Here is a 19,403-nt window from a genome sequence, read left to right as displayed (position 1 = left end):
AACGAATTTTATTAAACAGTTTCAACAAATAAAAAGGAAAAAAGCAGCAAATACCATATTATCAAAAAGGAATATACACATTTATATATATATATATTGAATAAAAAGTGAAAAAAAGCAATCAATCAATAACGCCATCTTTAAACTTTACATACTTTCGGAAAAGAATAAACCATTCTGTTATAATTTGCATCCATAACAAACAATGGCGTATTACTAAGCTCTCTGTAAAAATTCTTTTTTAAAGAAAAAAAGAAAATTGACAGTGTGTAAAGAAAAAACAAAAATATGTTAGCTTTTGGATGCAAACAAATATTTGAATGATTGAAATGATTAAATTAAATAAATAATGATAACATCAACATATTGCATGTGACATTAGCATTAAATTACAGTAAGCTTTTGGGGATAATTTTTACATCAAATTTGATGTTATTTTTATTTTTTTGAAATGTAATCAATAATTATAAAAAAAAAAACAGTAAAACAATGAAAATATTTCACGAATGTATGAATGGAAGAAGCAAAAATATTCGATTCAAAATGATATGCATAATTATTCAAAGCTATTTATGATAAAATGGCATAGTTTTTTTTTTTTTTTTACAAATTTTTATGCAAAATATACCACACAGTTCAAAACTCAAAATACCATCATAAAAACTGAATGAAATGATGATGACGATGACAATCATGTGTAATTTAATTGCAAGTATCCCACATAAATTTAATTTTAAAGTTAAAAAAAATTGAAATTCATCATTAAGTTAAAATTTTCATACATCCCATAGCTTAATATACTAAAATTTTCACAAAATCAAGCTAGTTTTATAAGTGTGATGATATTCGTCGATAGACAACGCGATGATCGTTAATAACCGGAATGCCAGTTTCATCATTGACAGTACTCCACCACTGTGATCGGCATGAACGATCAAGAACTGCCGTATTTTCATGCTCAACAAATTTCATCGGATGCAATCCAAATGATATTACCTGCAGTTGGAAAAAAAATAATATACAATTTCTATCACACTACCACTAACTTTTATTGATAAATAGAGCAAATGAAATAGAAAATAAAAATGAATGAAATTGGATATTTTTCAATGCATCTAAATTCTTTCCCATTAGATTATTCATCGATTGGAAAATGAAAGTTATCATAAAATCCAATTACATTCTTTCATATAGTTTGAGATGAATTTCATGCAAAATAAACCTACCAATAAAAAAAATTAATTAAGTTACATTATAGGCAATAAAATATGCATCAGTGCATGTTTTTTTTTTTTTTTTTTTTTAAACTCAATACAAAAGAAGAAAAAACAAACTTTTTGGCATAATTTCAGTTCACTTCGATCAGCTAACCCACGTTGACGATGTTCCACAAATGTAAACTGATTATTGAAAAATCCGGAAGCGTCTAGAACGGTAAATGATACCAATGTTCCATCATGACTTTGAACACCAACTGATGGTAAACGACGAATCTTTGCTTCAAATTGATCACGTTCACCATGTGTTGAAAATTTCCAACAGTTTGTTATCGTATCAGCATGACGCTATAATGAAGAATTTTTTAATGGTTGTAACAGAAAAAAAAAAACTATACTGTTATTTGGTATGAATTTAATACTTTATTAATATAATTAATTAATAATAAACAAACCTTTGGATCGAGTTCCATAAATGAATAACCTTCAGCAAGTTTAATATCCATATCGATAATCTGCCTTTGCTTATGTTTATCTATGATGAAATAACTGGAGAGATAGCTTGGAGCTGAGAAATCAAAATGAGTTGAAAGTAGTTCAGTCATTCGACTAAAATTATATGAATAAATTAAAAGAAAAAGCAAATTAATTATAAATTCTTTCAAGGATTTTTAAACCTTAGAAATAAAAATAAATTTTTAAATGTAACTAAAATTTCTTTATATCTTTTTTTAAATTTAAAACATTTTATTCAATAAAATAACTATGAAATAATAAATTAAAAGATAATAAATACAATAAAAAATTTCAATAAAAAAATTGAAAAAAAAACCTGCTCAAATGTATGCCAAGAATTCGGGCAGAAAATTGATCTAATTTGAGTAGATGTGGAATTGTATGAATGAAGAATGCGTCGATATCGTCGATATCGATAAAATGTTGCATACGACTGCATACGAACACGTGCGCCCTAAAGTAAGCTCACCTGTATACATCCATCTCCTTTTTCCTCTTCGATCACCTTTTTCCCCTCATCTCTCCTTCCTGCTCCTATATTCATCATCCATTATTTTCACGAATTCACGTCAATTATACACTCCTCCTTTTTCTCCTTTGATTTCTTTTCCTTTTTCCGCTGTTCCCATTTTCTTCACTAAAATCAAATGCCTATTCGATCAAACATAACTTTTGAAAACCTTACGTAGTTTTATTCTATCTAAAAGAAAATAAAAATAAAATAAAATAAAAAAACCCCCAAAAAACCAATAAAGACAATAATACCAGAGGAAAAAAAAAAAGATATACATGTATGCATAATATGAAAATAATGAAAATGAAAATGTGCAAATGTTTTCATTTATCAAAATATGGGAGAAAAAACAAAAAGAAAGAATTTCATAAAACATTATAAACTAAGTTGTACAAAAATATCTGGAAAATGTCTCATAAATTTAAAAATTGAATTATACTTTCTCCCTGCAAATAACCTTGTAAACTTGTTGCGTCGTATCACCATCCATATGAATGGCGATTTTTCCGGATATCCTAGTATTGTACACTTTGCTTCCGGAAAAACGCCCAAACGTTCATGTCGAATGGAATAATGTATTGGTAGGAGAAAGACTGAATCACTGGTTAACAGTTCGGCTTCCTTTAGTTCGTTACCTGTTTCAAATACTCTTAGCATTCCAATTTAGAAGTAATCTAAAATATCAAAATCTTATTAATATTAAAACTATGAAATAATCCAGAATTAGTGAAATTTTGGGACTTTAAGTAATTATATTACTCAGAATAATCGAACAGTTATGGAACATAAATTAATTAAACGATTTTACAAGTCGGAAAAAAGGAATATATTTTACCATTTCCAATATTTCTATGATTTTTCAAAATTTGAAAATATAATTTTGTAAAATGCTGATAAAGAAAGAAAAAAGAAATTTGTATAAATTAATTCATAACTATTTTGATTTAATCGTAACATAGATATCAATTATCAGTTAATGAGTCCATAATTTTAATTATTAGCTCATTTTTTTTTACTTTTTTGAAAGAATTTGACAATAAAATAAGATCTATGTTAAAATTAAAGTTGAAAAATTGAAGCTGTTTAATTTAGCAATTAATTTTCACAACAGAACTAATAAAAGAAATTTTCACAGTGGACGCAACGATTTTTTTTTCTTTAAAAAAAAGTATTAAACAAACAATGAGTAATTAAATGGAGGAAAACAACTGAACATTCATCGAGTGGTACTACTTTTTGAACCATTTCAAAATTATTATTGATATTTTCAATTTCAGATATTTTCTCCAACTTCATAAATTACAAAAAACTGATCAGTAAATAAAAATATAAAAGTTATAAATGAGAAATAGGGAAAAAAGAAAACATTCAGTAATTCTCTAATAAAAAAATTTCTACTTTAAAAAAGAACGATCAATTTCATTTATGTTTTTATTACTAACATTAATATTTAAAAAATAAAAAAAAAAAACCGTGGTAAATTTTTTGCAAAATATTTTTTAAAAATTTTATAATTTATATAATAAATCTAATTGTAAACAAAAAAAAAAAAAAAAGATCTTTCACGATTAGAAAAGATAAAATTATTGAAACAATATTTTGCTAAGAAATAAAAGACGAAAAATAAATATTTTCTTAGCGTATAATTAACATTTCTATTAACCAAAAAAATAATAAGTTTGTATATAATGACTACTGATGCAAAGATAACTATTAATATATATTTGTTAAATTTAATTAAAAGAAAAAGAAATGAGAAACTTTCCCAACTTCTTTTTTTTTTTTTAATTGTAAAAAGTAAATTAAAATGGCCTATTTCGGCTGATATAATTCTAATGCGTAATGCTACGATAGAAAGACATTGGATTACAGCCATAATTGGTGTTGGACAAGAAAATGAAAGATGAGAAACGGATGGGAATGTGAAGAGACGCGTGAAAGAGACACGGGGGGAAGAGACGCGTGAAAGAGACACGGGAGGAAGAGACGCGTGAAAGAGACACGGGAGGAAGAGACGCGTGAAAGAGACACGGGAGGAAGAGACGCGTGAAAGAGACACGGGAGGAAGAGACGCGTGGGAGAGACAGACACGGGATGAAGAGACGCGGAGAAGCGTGGTGAAAGGGAAGGACGAGGAAGAAAAGTAGAGCGACGATAAGGGGACAGGGGCAATAATGTTTACATCATCCTCAAGGTTACATAAAAAAGCGAGTGGAATTTGAATATCTTCCTTGCCATCATTTCTTAACAAGGATGGGGAGAGAAAGAGAAAGAGAGAGAGAGGGAGAGAGAGAGAGAGAGAGGAGTTCAAAGATTTTCTGAAGAGAACGAATAAAAGTATTACTGTCAATTAAATTAAATTAATGATAACGATAATATGAAATAGTTGTGTGATGTAAAAAAAAAGGAAAAAAATCGTGAAATAAAACATAAAATGAAATCAATTAATTTCAAAATTTAATTTTATTTTTTTGCAATTTATAAAATCAAATAATATTTCATATTACTTTCAATCAATAAATTATGAATGGTACAAGAGAGTGGGACAAAAAGAGAAAAATATTCATTAGAAAGAGGTATATTAAACAGAAAATTAATAACTTGAATAATGACCAAACATAGTGTGTAATTCATTAGTATTGCACATTTATGTTTTCAATTTTGAAATATATGAGAAATTAAGAATGTAATATTTTTTTTACAAAAAAAAAAAATCAAAGCTTATTTTATTTTTTTTAAAATACTAAAATTTTTTTTCTAATAGAATCTTGTTAATAAATTTGTTTCTTACTGCAAATATTATATCTAAATTCTGCGTGCTTTTTTTTAAAAAAAAAATAATCATTTTTTCGTAATAATCTTCAAAAATGAATTTAATTTCATTTTCTTTTCTCAAACAAAAGAAAAAGACAAGACAAGAAAATCATACTAATTATTCCAGTAGATGATAATAGATGCCAGTTCAATTTTTTATTTCTGCTTCGATGATAATGAATTAGCAGATGTCTTTTTTTTTTCGTCTTCCATTTTTTTTCTTATTGAAAAAAAAAAGTTTTTAAGAAATTTATAAAGTTCAAAATGATTGGTGAAGTGATCGCTTTGATGAATTGCAAACAAAATTCAAAGATGACAGTAACTTCACACACTCAAATTTCATCATTTCATTTAACTGACCGATTGACTGATTGATCGATTGACTGACTGACTGATTGATTGATTGATTGATTGATCGAGTGAGTGAGTAAGTAATTGTTAGAAATATTTGGAGCAATTTTTGAATGACAATTCACCAATACTTCACAAATTATTAAGAATTTACAAATATATAACTAACTTTCCATCATATAAAGATAATTCAGATGAATGTAAAACAATAAAAAAAGATGAAAAGTAAATTCAAAAAATAAGAATAAAGTCAAAAGTGATTAACTTCTATATATTTGTTAATAAATCTCTGTACTGATATTACGCGCAATTAAAAAAAGCCTAAACGATAATTATTTGTTTTATTCATTTTGTTTCATATTCAATTCGCATTGGAATATATTGATTAATTGATATACCAGAAAACATTGATTAATTGTTAAATTAATTCATACATTGGGACAGTGATTTATAACCATTAATTGATATGTAGTAGCATGTTGATTAATTAATTAATTAATTAATAAAATGGAAAATGAAGGTAAACAATAGATTAAATATTATTTTAGAATTATAAATATAACTGATATTAAATAATAATAATTTAATGATAACAGTAATAATAATAATAATAATAATAAGCATAATGATAGTGAAAATAATATCAATAATAAATAAATAAATAATAATATAGTAATAATAATAGTAATAACAATAATAAAACGTTTCTCTTCAAATAATAGCAATGTCATTTGACCTCTTGTCTTTTTCTATGATATTTTCCATGCCATGTGACATAGTAGCAGAAGGAATGTTTGGGTGAAAAATGAATAAAATGAACAAATACTGTTTTGAAATGTGAATTTATTAAATTTTGATTTCAGTATTGTTACTAATGCATTGCACGCATTACACGGAGACACGCGTAATGCGTGCAATTGACGAATATTACACGTATTAACGGAATACTACTACAACCAGTTCAAATATAACATAAAAAGTTTTTTAAAAAATGAAAAAAAAAAGATGAGAAGCTAAAAGATGAGATGAGAGAGAAAATAAAATGAAGAAAGGAAGGAAGAAAAGAGAGAGAGAGAGAGAGAGAAGATGTTAATAGTTGATTAAAAGATTTGAGTAAATAGAAATGAATACGCTGAATAATTCACTCCAGTAAACAACAAATCCTATTTTGGTAACAAAATGAGTGAATTTTATTAGCTAAAATATAGAGAGAATACATTTGAAAATGAAAAAAAAAAAATTTGTTCTGCAAAGTATACAAAATAAATACGAAATAATAGTGAAAATTAAGGGAAAAAGAGAAATACAGCAGAGGAAAGAAGACGAATTAATTTATTAAAAATTTAACTGTTTAAATATTTATAAGACTAATATTTCTAATAAATAATTACATATAGTCTACTGTTATATTATATATATCTATATAATTAATATAATAATCTCGGCAAAAGAAAAAGAAAGAAAGAAGAGAGTAATTTATCAAGTCTTTCTAATTAATCATTTTGAAATTTCTCAGCAGTCGTAGTAATATCAATTAATTTTTTTCTGGTCAAAATAGTAAATGACTCATCAGAGTTATTCAAAAGATAAGTTTAAAAATCTTCCTCTTTATGATGAAATTTTTAAAAATCTTTCCTCCTTCCTCTAATGCTAAAATGTTAATGTTAGACCCTTAATTAATCTAAGGTGCTTTCGTACTAAATCCTTAACTAGGTAAATACTGCCGTGTTAGAGTCAAATTTTTGAAACATCCAAACAAACGTTTTAATTTTTTTCTTTCCTTCTTATTAATCTTTATCTGCAACAAATAATGCAATATTAAATTAAATTATTTGAAGAACAAATAATGCATTAGTAATTTGTTATTATCAAATTACTATCGTCATATTACTAAACATTAATTACAGTAAATTAATAGTAATAATAATAAATAATAATACTAATAATAATAATAACGACAGTGGTTATAATATCATACAAATAATCGTAATGTCAAATGTAATAATGAATAATTCAAGCAAACAGAAGAAATAAATGTAAAGATGAGATGCCAGCTCTGTCTTTCACAAACTTAACATACGGCTTATTACAGCTATTTAATTGCTATCATTCAATTCAAAGCATATCCCACCTTATCTCTTTCACATTCTCTCATCATTTTGACTCACCTTTACACGTAACGTATATTATATATTATAGCCTTACGTATTGTTTTCACTTCAGTAACTCGATGGATACCTTAATGATTTATTAATAAACTCAAAGATTTCACATATTCTCAAGGCTGACTATTTTATCTAAGGATAATAACAATGTATAATAATGACGTGGTACACGTGACACAATATAATTCACTTACGACACCACCAGATGATATTTTCACAGTTGCGTGTGTGTGTGTGTGTGTGTGTGTGTGTGTGTGTGTGTGTGTGTGTGTGTGTGTGTGTGTGTGTGTGTGTGTGTGTGTGTGTGTGTGTGTGTGTGTGTGTGTGTGTGTGTGTGTGTGTGTGTGTGTGTGGTGTGTGTGTGTGTGTGTGTGTGTGTGTGTGTGTGTGTGTGTGTGTGTGTGTGTGTGTGTGTGGGTGTGTGTGTGTGTGTGTGTGTGTGTGTGTGTGTGTGTGTGTGTGTGTGTGTGTGTGTGTGTGTGTGTGTGTGTGTGTGTGTGTGTGACAAGTGAAGCAGTGTCACGTTTTCTTTTTGCAGCACATATAACACAATAAATGATTTATTTTTGATATCTAAGCCTAAATATTTTGGGCCAAAACTTATTCATTCAGTCAAAAATTTTATATCGATTTATTCCACATACATAGACAGACAGACAGACAGACCAGACATGCACACAGTCTACCAATAATTTATTCAAATATTTAAAACATTTATAATACAAAATAAGAAGTCTTTTGAAATAATTAGTCTATGAAATAATTAATTAATTAAACTTGCACTATCAAAATTCCAATATATGCTAACAAATGAAATACGACAACAAAATTAAAAAAATGGAACAATAAACGAGTAATTAATTTCCTCGTTTATTTTAATCATTAATTTAATTCAGTTTGTACAAACAGAAAGAACGACGGCAGCGATAGATTTCAGTGGATGAAGAAGAAAATGAAAATGGAGAAGGAAGGAAAGAAGAAGGAAGAAGGAAGAAGGAAGAAGGAAGAAGGAAGGAGGAAGAAGGAAGAAGGAAGAAGGAAGAAGGAAGGAGGAAGAAGGAAGAAGGAAGAAGGAAGAAGGAAGGAGGAAGGAAGGAGGAGGAAAAGCCTTCTTTTTCATTCACATCACAAACTCTAATTCCTTCCTCTTTTCCTCTTCCTTCTCATCCATCCATCCTTTTATGCAATCCAATAATACTTTCTCCTCCACCACTCAATCCCAATTTATTGAAGAAATAGAAAAACTGGGACTCTTCGTATTTCCTTTTTTTCCTTCCCTTTCCTCTCCTTTTCTTTCCTTTTCCTCTTCTCGACCTCTTACCGCCCCATATATATACACCATGTCTTTCTCCTCTTCTCGACCTCTTACCGCCCCATATATATACACCATGTCTTTCTCCTCTTCTCGACCTCTTACCGCCCACATTTTTTTTTGTCTGTTTTTATATCGTTTTTTTCTTTTTTCAAATGCATATTTACATTTATAGTTCAATTGTTTTCATTAAATCTTAATTATTTCACATTTAAATTAATGAATTAGGGATAATTTGCAAAATGATTGCAGGAGAATTAGGTTAAATCATAATAAAAAAGTTAATTAGAGGAAGTGAGAGAGAGAGAATTAATTAGATGAGGAGCAGAGCAGTGAAGGAAAAACTCATAATGAAGATTTTAATTAGAGAAAATCTTAATAGATTAATTATAAGAGAAGAAAATGATGGAAAGAAATTAATTTGATTTGTCATTTAATAATTAAATAGATAGAAACATTTCAATTTTCTCCTTTTTATTTACAACTTCAAAAAGCAATGACAGTTTGATAAGTTTGAAATAATTTTTAATTTGTAGCAAATCAGTAAAGGTATAAAATAAAATGATGGAATAATGGAATAACTGTTTAAGTAAGGAGAAATGAATTTTTAAAATTAGTAAAGAAATAGTAAAATGCTTATATGTGTTACCTTGTTTTTTTTTTGATCAGTCATATTGATAAGTTTTAACAGTACTTTTATCAGTTAAACATGTGATAATAACAGTTAAAGGTATGCTAAAAACAAGAAATGAAATTGCTTATTTTAAATGAAAAAAAAAAAAAAAAAAAAACTCAAATTATCATTCCCAGCGATTTTATGATTAATGATTGTTAATTGCAAATATTATTAATTATCGATTAATGGTTTTAAGTACGAGCGATAATTACTTCCAACATTTATGAAATAATAATTCAAATATCACAAATCGAATCAAAATGCAAAGTTCCACATCCGTTCAAATTAAACATTAACCATAAATAAAAATGAAAGATTAATTCATACATATATGCTCTAAATGTAAATTTTCCATTTCCATTTTATTACAGATTTATTCCTTCACAATAATTTTATTCGCACTTTTATTCGCAATATAAAATTAAAATTGCTATTAATTGAAAGAATAAAACTTCTAAAAAATAAGAAATGAAAGCTAAAAGAAACTGAAACATTCAAATTATTTTTTTTTTCTCGTCTCATCCTTATATTCGCCTTTAACAAAATCCAAAAATGATATAAGAAAAAGTTCTATTCCTTCCTTCTTTCTCTCTTTCTTTCTTTCTTTCTTTCTTTCTTCTATTACTTCAATCACATTTAACATTTAAGAAAAGTAAATCTAATTCATCCATTTCATCCAATTAAACCAAACAAAAATACCATCAAAACTGCTATTTTATTTGCATTTTCATTCTCAGTTTTCTTCTCTCTCTTTTTTTCTGTACTTTCTAATTTCAGTCATTTTTGCAATAATGAAAAAAAAAAAAAAAAAAAAAAAAAATTGCAGTTAAAATCACTTCATATTTACATTTTGCTAATATAATTTTTCATCACAAAGCTCCTTTTTTTGCTTTCTTTTTGATAACTTTTATCTGATAATTTCATAAAGAAATTTGCAAGCAATATATCGCATTTTCACTATTAATTTAAATATAACGTTGAAAAAAGAGAGAAAAAATATTCAGTTTTTTGAGTGTTTTTGCAAATTGTTTAAAAATTTATTACTATTTACTTTATTTATTCTAAAAAAGAACTAATTTATTCATTCAAGAAGAAAAAAACGAAGAAAACAGCATGCAATTAATTAGTATTTTCCTCTAAAATAATTAATTAAAATAAAAGTTATTTAGCTACAAAACTTCTGATAAGCAAATAATAAACATATGTTTTCAGTAATTCATTAATTAATTTAACATTAGTATAAGTTATTTCATCCATTCGATAACTGTTTCGATCATTCTTAAGTGTCCTTTATGTGTATTACTGAAATTTAGAAAATATAACAAAGAATTTAATATCCAAATTCATGAAGGAAAAGTTTCGTTGCTTTTTTTTTCAATCGTAAATTATTAAAAATTTCTTCAGTTATATTCAATTTTGCACTGCAAAATAATGCAGTATTTTGACGTTCACTTTATTTAAAACAGGTTAAAATCCAAAATCGGAATTTTTTTTTTTTTGATTTGAATTATTTCATATTTATGGCATACCTTTCTTCCTGTTATTGTAAAATATTATATTTTTAATTATAAAATAACTGGAATGATCACATTAATTTCTTACTTTTTTTTGTGCTTTCCTGACCATAAAACTTAGCTAAATCCATTGATAATTTTCATTTCAACTAAAAATCGATCGATCTCACCCGAAGACACATAACGATGTTGAAACTGAAAATTGATTTAACGAGTAGAAACAAGTAGAACTTTTTTTTACACACAAAAATTCATATATATATATATATTTATCTAACTTTCAATCGACTAGCCTAATTAATTCAATCCAATTCCATAACTTTCAGTCTGTTTAATAAAAAATAAAAATTTATGGTGCAAAAAAAAAAAAAAAAATCATATCTCATTTTTTCCATAAATTTTCCATCCTCCTAGCTAATTTTTTTTCTTGTATTCTTAAATAAACTATTTTCTTTCTCTTTTTTTTCCTCGATAAATCATTTCTGTCAGATGCAATAATCGAATGCAAATAAATAAACGGGAAAAAAAAAAGTAATAATGAAAATAATTGCAATTTTAAAGCGCACAAATTCGAAAAGTGTATTTTCCACAGGTTTCAGAATACCTTCCATATTCATTCCTTTGTTGCAATTATCATTAAAAATTCCAATTTCTTTATTATACAATAACTTTATTCCATTTCCATTATCTTTCTGTAGTTATTCATTCATTTCTTTTTTGCTTCTGAACTATTATATAAAGTTTATTTTTATTAAAAGTATTATATGACTCATTAAAAAATATTGCACCTATCAAATTTGAAATTATTTCAATGATTTAAAAACATTATGCTTCATATGGTTTTGATCAAAATGAGTAATATTTATAAAAAAAAAAAAAATTTATAAACATCTGTAATTAAAAATATGACATACCCATATAGTAGTGGTTGGAGAAATATCTGATGTAAATTCTTCGATGGAATCGAAATTTTCTTCAAATAGAAATTTTTATTGAGACGAATGAAAACGAAAATGAATGAATCAAAAAAATGAACGAAAGAAATTATTTACCCAAATTTTCAGTTTATTGCATTCATATCTATGATATTGGCAGCTAAATAGTAACAAAGATCTGTCACAATGTTTTGAAGGTCATTGTTAAAAATGTTAACGATTGATAAAGTTATCATCACTGATAACATAGCTATCGATATTTTACACTGATAATGTAATTATTGATATTTTTCATATTACTGATAAATAATCACCTTCTACTAATTTTCCTTCAATTTTTTTTCTCTCTAAAGATATGCATCAAATGTTTAATGGTAATTACCAATTTAAATAAAAATCTTTTAAATTAAAAAGAAAAAACATTTTAAATAGTAGGAAGTAATTTTTTAATGATAATTTTTATGATGATCGGAAGTGATAATATTTTTAATTTTTTTATGATAATAATATTAAAAGCTTTTTTTTATTATTTCTTCATCATAAAATAAAATCATTTTAACATGAAGCATTAATTATATATATTATTTAAAACGAGAAAGAAAGAGTAAAATTATCTTACCTCTTAACATCATCAATGTTATGAATGTAAAAATTGAATATACTAGGAAAGAAAACGACCACATAATCCTGAAAAAAGAAAAAACAAAAAGCAGTTGGATTTCAAGAAAAAAGAACTAAATTTGAAAAAAAAAAAAGAAACAGAAATGGATTTAAAATGAATGAAAGAATCTGAATAATCACAAAAGGAAAGAAAATAAAAATTTTGATTGATATGCTTCTTACTGAATTTGTATTTCTATTTTCTTGTTCGCAAAAAATGAAATAAAAGCATAGCGATAATAAAATTTTATTAGCCAAAAATTCTTTAGTTTTTTTTTTCTGGAAGAATTCACTAAAATTTTTGCAATTTGATTATTTAATTAGCAACCAAGTTTTGTATAGTTAATGAAAAGAAGGAAAAAATTAAATCTGATAAATCTAGAGCGTCTTTTTTTTTAAAAAAAAAAAAAAAAAACCTTTACAAAACTGTTATAATTAATGGTTTACCATATAGTGATTAATATTTATTTATAAAAAAATTAGTTATATAAATCAAAGTTAAATATTTTCTAGCAACTTTGAACAAACGTACATTCTATTTATATGCATAATTTCTATTCAAACAATAATAAAAAAAATAATCCCTGTCATATAATAAAATAAAATAATCCTCGCCGTATAATACAATAAAAAAATTTCCCCACCATAAAATTTAATAAAATAATCTTCGCGGCATAAAAGTAGTAATCCTTTTTAAGTCGCACTTCGTATATTAGTGATTTTCACACTATTGAAAGCAGTAATAAACTTTATCAATTTAATTATACCGCATGATATTATATCATATCTTCTCATATCATACGGTATTATACTGTATCATTTCGTACTGTATCATAGTGTACTGTATTGCATTATATTTCATTAGTATATTCCTTAGATTAATAATTGTTGACTAATATGATAGTTAAAAAAGTTTTTGGAACCATATTGAAAAAAAAAAATCAGAATGTATTATTGATCTGGTTTAATCTAATCTAGAAAAAAATCCTCAGAAATCAGATTTTGAAATGATAAATTAGTGATAGAAGTAGTCTATCTGGTTAGTCTAAATATTAGTGTTTTATCTAATATCATCCCATTAGTACCCTTAAAAAGAGTTAGCTACTCATTTTCCCACTTTGCCACTAATTTCTTTTGTTTTCTTTCTGACAGATAGGATGATAAGATTAAGAAAACCGGAAAGTATTGATAAATGTAAGGATGTACTATTGATTCAGTATTGTTATGAAAATGCATTATTGATTCGGTCTAATCTAATCTAGAAAAAAAGCCTTAAAAGTTTAAACTTTTATTTTACATCTTATCTTACTCATATCAAATTATCCATGTGCTATGCGTATATCAGTAAATCATTCTTTTTTCAAAATATGGTAAATTCCATCACTTAATCCAAGTCCTTCATGGATTATTAACATGAAAAAAACTGATAATTTAATCTATTCTAATTAGAAAAAGAAAAGTTGTTATCTTATATTTAATATATTACTCGAATCACTTCATTACATGTGATTATTCTGATACCAACAAAAATTTTTATTTGAAATAAATCATTCATAATTTAAACTTCTGTACGATAATAAAGAATTAAATTTTTGGTGAATTGTATTTGCAGCACTTTGTTACTTAAACTTATCGCATCATTGTAAGGCGGAAGAAATTAAAGAAATAAGAAAGTATTTAAACAAGCGGCGTTTTTTCTTTTTGTTTCATTCCCTAAATTTAAATTACTTTTAAGAACAGAAAAAATTTTGATTTTTGTTAATCAAAATATATTTAATGATAAGAACTAATCTTTTTTTAAAAGAAATATAGCATATATTTATAATTCGTCCTTATTACTACCTTATAATATATATTTTACATGTAAACATCTGCATTTTAAATGTAATAATTCATTTAAATACAATTACTAATTAGAATAATTGAAGAAGAGAAGTAAATAAAAAAAAAATTTTATTGCAGATAATTATGAAACAAAAAATTAATATTATTATTCATCTTCTTCGTCTTCTGTAACGATAATCTCTTCTTCCATAGGATTTTCGATACTAAATTCCTCTCCAGAATGTTCATCATTTGTTTCAGTGTATTCACTATCCGGAATCAGAATGAAACGCTCAACTGCTTTTTCTGCTTCATCAACCATTTCAACTTCCATATTCTCCTCTTTATGCAAAAGTCGATCTTTAATATCCTAAAAATTTTGAAAATTTAATTCTTTATTATCTTGCTTTTTTATTTTCTTTACATTCATATCTCTCTCGAAGAAAAAAAATAATAATTCTTAAAAAAAGTAATATAAATCTCTATTACTTCTAACTATTTATTTGTTTAATATTATTATTATTATTATTACTAATATTGCATTACATTACTGTTTTTATTCTGACGTTAATTAGTAATTAAGTAATTGAAAGAAATACTCTTAGGTAAAAGAATGTTAAAAAAAAATTGACCGTTTGTTTTACTAGATTTTCTTCTGTTACATCGAAATCTTCTTTGATATCACCGTAATTACGTGACGTCCCCAAACCTCGTTTCATTTCTTCCGCAATTTGCTTCTGACGTCTTGCTTTTTCACGACATTCCGCTAATTCTTTGGCTTCCGGATACAGTACCAATACTTTGCTACCGTCACGATCACGTTCAAGAATCGTCAATTCATAAAAATGCCACGGTTCCTCACATTTCCAACCAATGAACTAAAAATATAATATTAATTATCATGAACTGAATGCTACACAACATAAATATTTTAGCTAAAATTTAGTATACATAAATTTTTGTTCTCATTTTAATAATTTCATTCAACCATTCGAAATTTACTCGTTCAGGTTGAGATTTCAAATACAGACGACGTTTTCCTTCAATATGTGAAGAAAGGCGATATTTGAGCAGCATATGATGATTGTCTACACACCAAATTTGATCACAGTCCAATGTTTCCAAATCGCAGTATCGAATTAGAAAAGTACCTTTCTAAAATAACATTTACAATATTATTTCCGGAAAAGACTTATGAAATAATAATTACTCTCAAATTAAGTAAACTAAAAAAGAACATATTTGATTTGAGAACATACACATTTGACAAATTTCAATAACTATCATAATTTTAAAATTTCATACTGGAAATGCCATACGACTTTTTTGTTTACACAGCAATTCTTCCATGCTTTCTTTCTTTGCAGCTGATGATTTCTTGGTTATTGAACCGTGTTTCTTCTAAAATTAAAATTTTTCTGAAAATTAAGAAATTTGCATAATTTTATGTTTAAATAAAAATGGAGAAGAATTTTTTTTCTTACTTATTGCAAATTTATTACTTTATAACATTAAACAATAATAAAATATAAATCATTAAATTTTGATTCTGAATTTCATAAATGACCGTATCATTTGTCGTATCATCAATCGTTTCATCAGATTTTTCATCGATTTTCTTACGAGGACGTCTTTTCTTCTTTTTTTCTTCCGCATTAACATTTTCTAATTCCGCAACTGCATTTAGTGATTGATTTGAAATTTCAGAATTTCGCTCTGCAAAGTTCGTTACATTTTTTTTTGCCAAATAATTATTGTGAAATAATGTTAACTGAAATGTTATAATCATAATTAGGTGGTTTAATTAATATGTCAACAAGCATGGCATATAAATATTTGAAGTGATACATTTTATTTTATGATTTAAGCTCTTTAACTATGATGTTAGTGTAGATATTAGAAATAAAAAAAAAAAAAAAACTTGAAATTAATAAAATTTCATTACTCGGAGCTTTGTCAATATTCATTTCACTATTTTCCAATTTACTAGCATTGATCGATTGACGAGAGGCCTTAAATATTATGTTATCATGAAGTAATTAAAGTTTAAAAAAAACACAATATTGACTTGCCATAAGCAAATTTTTCACTGTGATGATAAAAAGTATGAATTATTGGTTTTATTCTTATTTTTTTTTAATTCTATTAGCCAAAATTATGAATTATTTTGTGAAAAATTTTAAAATATGCATCAATAAGTTAGTAGCAGAATATTTGTTTGCTATTGTGAGTGGGACATACTTAAACTTGGCTAATATTTTTTCAATTTGTTAATTATAATCAATGAATATGTTCTAAAAATGAAATCAACATGGATTTTGTTAGTTACTGATCTTGAAAACATGGTAATAACATATATTGATTAGTAACGAAAATTCAAATTAAAATATGAAATATTTTTCTAACATTTATATGGCTTAAAATATTGTTTATATTTCATAAAATGCAATAATTATTTTTTGCATATTTTTTATGAATTAATTTTACATAATTTTGTTTAATATTATCTTCCCATCTTTTTATTTTTCTTACATATTTTTACTTTTTATTTATCTAAGTTGAAAATTCTTTTTTTATAAAATTTTTTATTTTATTACCTTCTGTAAAGTATCTTTCGTTTTTCCACCAATAATATCATTACTGCCATCTTTACGTTTTCTTCCACGTTTTTTTGGTGCCAAAGTTTCAGGCGTATTATTCGCCAAATTTCCACATGCATTTTCATTTAAACGTCTACGACCTCCTTTTTTAACTGTCTGCATTGATTCACCTGTTAAAAAAATGGAAAACACATATACATACTTTAATTAAAAGTATAATTTCTTAGTAAATTCAATTATAATATAATTCAATGAAACGAAACAATGAAATGAGAAGAGATACCAAAAATTTCAAACTTAATTAGTAAAAATTTTTTCCTAATATCTTTAATTGACTGCCATATTGCAAAAATATCATTGCAACTGCTAAGTCGGATTGCTTTTTTTTTCAGCTAATCTTCTTAGGTAATGTTTTTTGAAGCTTTAACAAATAGATTAAATTGTCTGAATCATTTTACAATAGTATCCGAAATAGATTATGATAGAATTTTGAGTGTTTTATCACTGTTACTACTACTAATAATTATTATTATTATTACCTTTTGCAGCTGTTTGAATGTTTGTAATTGTTTGTTGTAACGATGAATTCATTGGTTCAGAAGAATTATTGTTTGTAGTATTTGAAGTTGGAACTGATAATACGGGTGCTCTAAACGGCGGAGGCATATATTCATTCTCGGGATAATCAGTTAACGGTATAACTGATAATGGAAGAGCTTGAGGATCTGGAATTTAAATTAACATCACTTTATACATTGGAAGAATGTAAATAAATGTAAAAATTAATCTTTGAAATTAATAGATTTTATTTTTAAAAAAAAAAAAAAAAATAAACAAACATTAATTGATAATACTATCACTTTGATGCAATAAATTTATCTGAATTAATGATAAATAATACAAACCACCATGAATTGCTGCTGCTGAACGTTGTATATCGGAATATAAGGAAATTGTTATAGGTGGTGGAGAATTTGTTGAAATTTCTTCATAATTAGCTGCGTTACGATTATCAGTGATGAGTGAAGCGGATTGAGAATCGGTGAAAGAAACCGGATAAAGATTCAATCCGTTTAATGGTTGCTGTATTGCTAACTTAAAATTCTTCTTTTTGTTTTGTTTTTGCAAAACGAATAAAATGCTTTTTTTTTAATTTTTGCTTACAAAAGAAAATTTAAAAATTTTCACAGATAAAATAATATATTTTTACACATAAATGGCTAATAAATGGCTAATAGATGAAATTTAGGAAATTAAAATAAAATAATCAATGATAATTTACATGAATAGGGTTATGGTATGGTAGCGGATGGTTTGATAATGAAGTATTCGATTCAAAATTTGGACGAGTTGCTGTTGTTACTGAATGATCCTGAGTTGTTGGAAAAATAAATAAATGAAGAGATTAGATAAGATTTTAACAAAAAAAAAAAGTTCTTTCAATCAAAATTAAAAGTTCAAAAAAAAGTTTAAAAAATATTAAAATTTCAGAAAAATTTACGCAACAAATTTTCATGGAATTTGCAAAATTTTTATTTAAATTAACAATTTTTTAGTTATAAAAAACTTACAAAAAATTTCTATGACAAGAAAATATCAGATGAATAGAAATTTAGCTAATTAATTATATTTTAATCAATTATGTTATTGGATTAATTAGTTATGATATTGAGTTAATCAATTGTGGTATTAAATTTGTAAAACTCAAACTATTTTTTGGTGGTTAAACAAGCATAAATAATAAATTTTAGGATCTTAATTGAACATATTTCAACTTGCATATATTTCATTAATATATACATATTTTCAAGGATTCCATATACTTCAGTTTTTATCTAACTGTAAGTTAGCAATAAAAACAAAATTTTGGAAAAGCTTTTCAATTTAAATTCTAATTAAAAATTAGTTTAATTAATTATAAAGGTAAAATAAACAATCAAACTTGAGAAACTTCCTGCATTGCTAACTCATCACTGTCCGATGTATTGGTCATCTCATCAATTATTTCGTCGTTTTCCGATTGTGTATTGACACTTTGTTTATGTGCTTCCATTTTTCGAACTTTTTAAATAATAGTAATAAAAATTTGAAGATGTTAGATTATTTTTTTAATCAAAATTAAAATACAAGAAACTGGATGAAATTTAAACTTTTTTAAATTGGATAAATAATTTTACAAAACTTTGAAACAAAAACTGAAATATAATAAACAAACGGAAGAGAAACAACCGCTAAACATACCGAAATACACTGACACTGAAAATATTTTTTATTGATTTTAACAAATTTTTTCATTTTTATGCAA

At 25.6% G+C, this 19,403-nt stretch overlaps 2 protein-coding genes and 1 further gene across 4 annotated transcripts; all 3 read right to left on the bottom strand.

The window, feature by feature from the left end:
- Nucleotides 1-828: 828 nt before the first annotated feature.
- Bm7434 (Uncharacterized protein) lies at nucleotides 829-2,904 on the bottom strand (the record flags this gene model as incomplete). Of its 2 annotated transcripts, XM_043080019.1 has the most annotated exons (5): nucleotides 829-996; nucleotides 1,335-1,565; nucleotides 1,673-1,826; nucleotides 2,050-2,187; nucleotides 2,705-2,904. In XM_043080019.1, 5 exons carry the CDS (start codon nucleotides 2,902-2,904, stop codon nucleotides 829-831), a joined length of 891 nt encoding a protein of 296 aa, XP_042935953.1. The 2 variants fall into 2 exon arrangements, with proteins under 2 accessions (XP_042935953.1, XP_001895898.2); XM_001895863.2 differs by lacking the exon at nucleotides 2,705-2,904 and having other exon boundaries at nucleotides 2,050-2,162.
- Nucleotides 2,905-8,624: 5,720 nt separating this feature from the next.
- Nucleotides 8,625-8,762, bottom strand: Bm15547. Its single transcript, XR_006227936.1, has one exon. The product of XR_006227936.1 is annotated as a pre-microRNA Bm15547 (primary transcript).
- Nucleotides 8,763-14,664: 5,902 nt separating this feature from the next.
- Bm9333 (Uncharacterized protein) lies at nucleotides 14,665-19,151 on the bottom strand (the record flags this gene model as incomplete). Its single annotated transcript, XM_043080018.1, has 11 exons — nucleotides 14,665-14,868; nucleotides 15,131-15,376; nucleotides 15,501-15,653; nucleotides 15,804-15,899; nucleotides 16,066-16,214; nucleotides 16,444-16,510; nucleotides 17,096-17,268; nucleotides 17,638-17,823; nucleotides 18,004-18,193; nucleotides 18,381-18,470; nucleotides 19,041-19,151. The coding sequence occupies 11 exons, from the start codon at nucleotides 19,149-19,151 to the stop codon at nucleotides 14,665-14,667; spliced, it is 1,665 nt and encodes a 554-aa protein (XP_042935952.1).
- Between the last annotated feature and the right edge of the window lie 252 nt (nucleotides 19,152-19,403).

This window comes from Brugia malayi (assembly GCF_000002995.4).
Source record: "Brugia malayi strain FR3 genome assembly, contig: Bm_v4_Chr3_scaffold_001, whole genome shotgun sequence".
Lineage (NCBI taxonomy): Eukaryota > Metazoa > Nematoda > Chromadorea > Rhabditida > Onchocercidae > Brugia > Brugia malayi.
The sequence above is the reverse complement of the archived record's forward strand: the minus strand, read 5'-3'. Positions and strand labels throughout refer to the sequence as shown.